Genomic DNA, 5,313 nt, shown 5'->3' on the forward strand with positions numbered 1-5,313 from the left:
CCATCGCCCCCCCCCCGCCCCCCGCTACCCCCCGGCGCCCCCCGCTACCCCCCGGCGCCCCCCGCCGTGCCGTTGCCGAACTGCCTGCGGTCCAGGATGTCCTTGTACTGCAGCTCGGGGGTGGCCATGCGGGCGCAGCGCTCGCGCTCGGCGGGGTCCAGCCCGTCCCGCAGCGCGTACCCCAAGATGCGCGCACTGCCGGGGGGCTGGAACGGCCGCAGCCGCCCCTCGGCCACCGCCCGCGCCGGCACCGGCCCCCCCCCCCGCAAACAGCGCCGAGCCAGCGCCGCCCGGCGCCCCCGCAGCCGCGCCACCTCCTCCCGCAGCCGCGCCGCCCCGAACGCCTCCACGCGGCGCCAGAAGGAGCGGTTGAGGTGGGCGTAGAGCGCCCAGTCCAAGCCGTTCCACGCCCGCAACCGCGCCGCCTGCGCCGCCGTGGGGCGAGCAGCGGCCCCCGGGGACCGGCCGTTGTGGGCGAAGGCGGCCACGGCGTCCTCGGGCCAGCACAGCGCCCGGCGCAGCAGCACCAGCGACTCGTCAAAGTGCTCGGCCAACAGCACCAGCGAGAAGGTGGCGTCCAGCGCCGCCAGCGCCGACGCCACCGCCGCCCCGTCCGTCGGCGACGCGGGCGGGAGCCCGAAGTCGAACCATTGGAGGTTGCGGGCGTAGTGGTTCCCCCGGACGCCGGGGTGGTAAAAGCGGTGCGGGGAGGCCAGGAAGGCGGCCAGGGAGGGGGCGCGGCGGAAGGCGGGGGCCGCCGAGCGGTAATAGGCGAAGGCCGATTCGCCCAGCGTGCCGGGGTCGCGGACGATGGAGAAGTAGAAGCTGTCGTTGGGCATCACTTTCTGGACCTGATTATTGGGGGGAAAGGGGGAAAAAGGGGGGGTTGGGAGAGGCTGGACACCCCTGGGGCGCCCCGGAGCAATGGGTGATCCCCAGACCCCCCCACGATCCCCAGAGCAATGGGTGACCCCCAGACCCCCCCACGATCCCCGGAGCAATGGGTGACCCCCAGACCCCCCCACGATCCCCGGAGCAATGGGTGATCCCCAGACCCCCCCATGATCCCCGGAGCAATGGGTGACCCCCAGACCCCCCCATGATCCCCGGAGCAATGGGTGACCCCCAGACCCCCCCACGATCCCCGGAGCAATGGGTGACCCCCAGACCCCCCCACGATCCCCGGAGCAATGGGTGACCCCCAGACCTCCCCACGATCCCCGGAGCAATGGGTGACCCCCAGACCCCCCCACGATCCCCGGAGCAATGGGTGACCCCCAGACCCCCCCATGATCCCCGGAGCAACGGGTGACCCCCAGACCCCCCCACGATCCCCGGAGCAATGGGTGATCCCCAGAGCCCCCCACGATCCCCGGAGCAATGGGTGATCCCCAGAGCCCCCCACGATCCCCGGAGCAATGGGTGACCCCCAGACCCCCCCACGATCCCCGGAGCAATGGGTGACCCCCAGACCCCCCCACGATCCCCGGAGCAATGGGTGATCCCCAGAGCCCCCCACGATCCCCGGAGCAATGGGTGATCCCCAGACCCCCCCACGATCCCCGGAGCAATGGATGATCCCCAGACCCCCCCACGATCCCCGGAGCAATGGGTGATCCCCAGAGCCCCCCACGATCCCCGGAGCAATGGGTGACCCCCAGACCCCCCCACGATCCCCGGAGCAATGGGTGACCCCCAGACCCCCCCACGATCCCCGGAGCAATGGGTGACCCCCAGACCCCCCCACGATCCCCGGAGCAATGGGTGATCCCCAGACCCCCCCACGATCCCCGGAGCAATGGGTGACCCCCAGACCCCCCCACAATCCCCGGAGCAATGGGTGACCCCCAGGACCCCCACTATCCCACCAGGACCCACCCAGACCCCCATCTGATCCCACATTCACTCAGGTGTCCCCAGGACCCCCCCAGACCACTGGGTGGCCCCCAAAGCCCCCCCAGACACGCCCACTATCCCTCTGGACCTGTGGGTGTCCCCCAGACCCCCCCAGAGCCCCCTGGACCCCTGGGTGTTCCCCAGACCCCCCTTGACCCCCCCTGGACCCCCCAACCATCCCCTGTTCCCCTGGGTGCTCCCTGGACCCCCCAGACCCCCCTGGACCCCTGGGTGTTCCCAGACCCCCTTGGAACCCCCACCATCCCACCAGGACGCCCCAGACCCCCCTGGACCCCTGAGTGACCCCCAGAGCCCCCCCACCATCCCACCAGGACCCCCCAGACCCCCCTGGACCCCCCACCATCCCCCTGGACCCCTGGGTGACCCCCAGACCCCCCTGGACCCCCCCTGGACCCCCCAACCATCCCCTGTTCCCCTGGTTGCCCCCTGGACCCCCCTGAGCACCCTGGACCCCTGGGTGCTCCCAGACCCCCTTGGAACCCCCACCATCCCACCAGGACGCCCCAGACCCCCCTGGACCCCTGGGTGACCCCCAGACCCCCCTGGACCCCCCCTGGACCCCCCAACCATCCTCTGCTCCCCTGGGTGCCCCCTGGACCCCCCTGAGCACCCTGGACCCCTGGGTGTTCCCAGACCCCCCCAGACTCCCCCGGACCCTTCCCCCCCCGCCACCCCGATGTCCCCCCCATGGTCACCTCGGACAGGTTGAAGCGCATGTGGTGACAGATGATGTCGAACGGGGGCCCCCCCGGGGTGAAGCCCTTGACCCGCTCTGCCCGGAACCCCCCCGGGTACCCGAACTGGTAGCGGTGGGGGAGGGCGAAGCGCAGCCCCCGCGCCTCCCCGAAGCGGTGCAGGACGTTCACCACGCTGCTGCCCCCCGTCTTGTGGGTCTTGAGGAAAACCAGGTGCGTGTGGGGCTGGCACGGGCTGGGGGGGGCGCCCGGGGGGGCTGGGGGGGCCCTGGGGATACACACGGGGTCAGGGACCCCCCTGTTTTAACCCTGATCCATTAGACCCCCACCCACCCATCCATCCATTGGGACCTAGACCCACATCCCCCCCAACCTGGGGCATGTAAAGGGTTTTGGGGGGCCACATACACTTTGGGGGGGGCCCTGGGGACACACATAGGGGTCAGGGACCCCCCCGTTCTAACCCTGATCCGTTAGACCCCCATCCATCCATCCATTGGGACACAGACCCATGTCCCCCAACCTGGGGCATCTAAAGGGTTTAGGGGGGCACTTAAAGCCCCAGAGGGTTTTGGGGGCTTGGGGGACACCTAAAGCCCCAGAGGGTTTTGGGGGGCACCCGGGGGGGCCCTGGGGACACACACCGGGGTCAGGGACCCCCCCATTCTAACTCTGATCCGTTAGACCCCCATCCATCCATCCATCCATTGGGACATGGACCCACGTCCCCCCAACCTGGAGCATCCAAAGGGTTTGGGGGGATTGGGGGGCACCTAAAGCCCCAGAACGTTTTGGGGGGCCAGGGGGGGTCTCACCTGCGCTGGAAGGGCCCCCCCAGCAGCTGGACGGTGAAGCCGATGGTGACGCAGACCCCCAGGGCGGCCCCCAGGGTCTGCAAGCGGCAGCAGGCGGGCGGCAGCTTCATGGTCCTGGGGGGGACACACGGGGGTCACCTCCCTGGGGGGGCTGGGGGGGCAGAGCCACCTGGGGACATTGGGGGGGGACATTGGGAATGGGGACAGGACACCCCAGACACCCCCCTGGGCCACTGGACCCCCCAGTGCTCCCCGGGCCCCCCATTCCTCCCTGGTCCCCATGGTCCTAGTGCCCCCCGATTCCCCCCAGTCCCCATGGTCCTAGTGACCCCGGACCCCCATGGTCCTAGTGCCCCCCATTCCCCCGGGTCCTAGTGCCCCCCAAACCCCCATGGTCCTAGTGACCCCTATTCCCCACCCCGGTCCCATGGTCCTAGTGCCCCCCGGTCCCCTCAGTCCCCCTGGTCCTAGTGCCCCCCATTGCCCCCCGGTCCCCATGGTCCTAGTGCCCCCCAAACCCTCATGGTCCTAGTGCCCCCCATTTCCCACCCTGGTCCCCATGGTCCTAGTGCCCCCCGGTCCCCTCTGGTCTCCCCGGTCCCCTGGTCCTGGTGCCCCCCGGTCCCCTCTGGTCCCCCCGTTTCCCCCGGTCCTAGTGCCCCCCGTCCCCCCGTTTCCCCTGGTCCTGGTGCCCCATGGTCCTCCCCGTTCCCGGTTCCCCCGTTTCCCCCGGTCCCGTTCCTCCCCGTTCCCGTTCTGTCCCGTTTCCCCCGGTCCCGTTCCTCCCCGTTCCCCCCATCCCGTTCCTCCCCGTTCCCGTTCTGTCCCGTTCCCCCCATCCCGTTCCTCCCCGTTCCCGTTCCTCCCCGGTTCCCCGTTCCCGTTCCGTTCCCCCCGTTCCCGTTCCCCCGCACTCACCGACCGCCGCCCGCTCAGCCCCGCCGCATCCCGGGGGGGATCTGGGTCGGTAACGGCCCGGAGCTCCGGCCGCCCCGTTCACCGGGCCCGGGGCTCGGGGGATCGCTGTCCCGGGTCGGGGATTCGCTGTCCCGGGGGGGAATCGGTGTCCCGGGGGTGGGGGTCGCTGTCCCGGCCGCTTCTCCCGTTCTCTCCACCAAGTTTTCCTCTTTGTCTCCCGCTGTCCCGCCCCGCCCGCCGCACCGGGACGGCCCCCGGTACCGGGACGGCCCCCGCGCCCCCGCTGGGGGAAACTGGGAGCACTGGGAAGGATTTGGGCCGGGGGGATGGTGGGGGGACACGGGTGTGAGTGGGGGGGGGGGACATATGGGGGTGCGGGAGCCCCCCAGGATCATGGAGTTGCCGGGGCCGAGCGGGAACAGACGGGGCCCCGGTGTTCGGGGCTATAGGGGACCCCAGGACAGGGGGGGCTATAGGGGACCCCAGAATAGGGTGGGGTAGAGGGGACCCCTTGGACAGCGGGGCTATAGGGGACCCCAGAGCGGGGGGGGGTATAGGGGACCCCAGAACAGGGGGGGCTATAGGGGACCCCAGAATAGGGGGGGCTATAGGGGACCCCCTGGACAGCGGGGCTATAGGGAACCCCACAACGGGAGGGATATAGGGGACCCCAGAAGAGGGTGGGTATAGGGGACCCCAGAACAGCGCGACCTATGGAACACATGGGGGGGCCATAGGGGTTCTATAGGACCCTGGGGCCGCAGGGGATTCCCAGGACACAACGACCCCCCGTAGAACCCTATAGGGACCCCCCCCCCCAATCCCGGTGCCACGTGGGGCCGGCTGGGAAGGCCACGCCCCCTCGCGGGATGGGCGGGGCTAAGGGGTAGGCCACGCCCCCTCGTACGTTGCGGCCCCGGGTTGGTGGGTGAGGGCGGTGGTGGGCGGGGAGTGGCGGTGGGCGGGGC

General features: G+C 70.9%; 1 protein-coding gene across 1 annotated transcript; it reads right to left on the minus strand.

The window, feature by feature from the left end:
- Positions 1-44: 44 nt before the first annotated feature.
- GAL3ST4 (galactose-3-O-sulfotransferase 4) lies at positions 45-5,189 on the minus strand. Its single transcript, XM_071800120.1, has 4 exons — positions 4,346-5,189; positions 3,428-3,541; positions 2,613-2,880; positions 45-851 (listed from the first exon to the last, which is right to left on the minus strand). Exons 2-4 carry the CDS (start codon positions 3,535-3,537, stop codon positions 45-47), a joined length of 1,185 nt encoding a protein of 394 aa, XP_071656221.1. The 5' UTR covers positions 3,538-3,541; positions 4,346-5,189.
- Positions 5,190-5,313: the final 124 nt, after the last annotated feature.

Source organism: Patagioenas fasciata, chromosome 29, assembly GCF_037038585.1.
Source record: "Patagioenas fasciata isolate bPatFas1 chromosome 29, bPatFas1.hap1, whole genome shotgun sequence".
NCBI lineage: Eukaryota > Metazoa > Chordata > Aves > Columbiformes > Columbidae > Patagioenas > Patagioenas fasciata.

Excerpts from the sequence above, each read along its gene's own strand:
- GAL3ST4 (XM_071800120.1), bottom strand. The coding sequence starts at position 3,537 with ATGAAGCTGCCGCCCGCCTGCTGCCGCTTGCAGACCCTGGGGGCCGCC. Across the intron at positions 2,881-3,427 it reads GGGGGGCCCTTCCAGCGCAG|GGCCCCCCCAGCCCCCCCGG; the intron begins GTGAGACCCCCC and ends GTGTATCCCCAG. Across the intron at positions 852-2,612 it reads TGCGCTTCAACCTGTCCGAG|GTCCAGAAAGTGATGCCCAA; the intron begins GTGACCATGGGG and ends CCCAATAATCAG.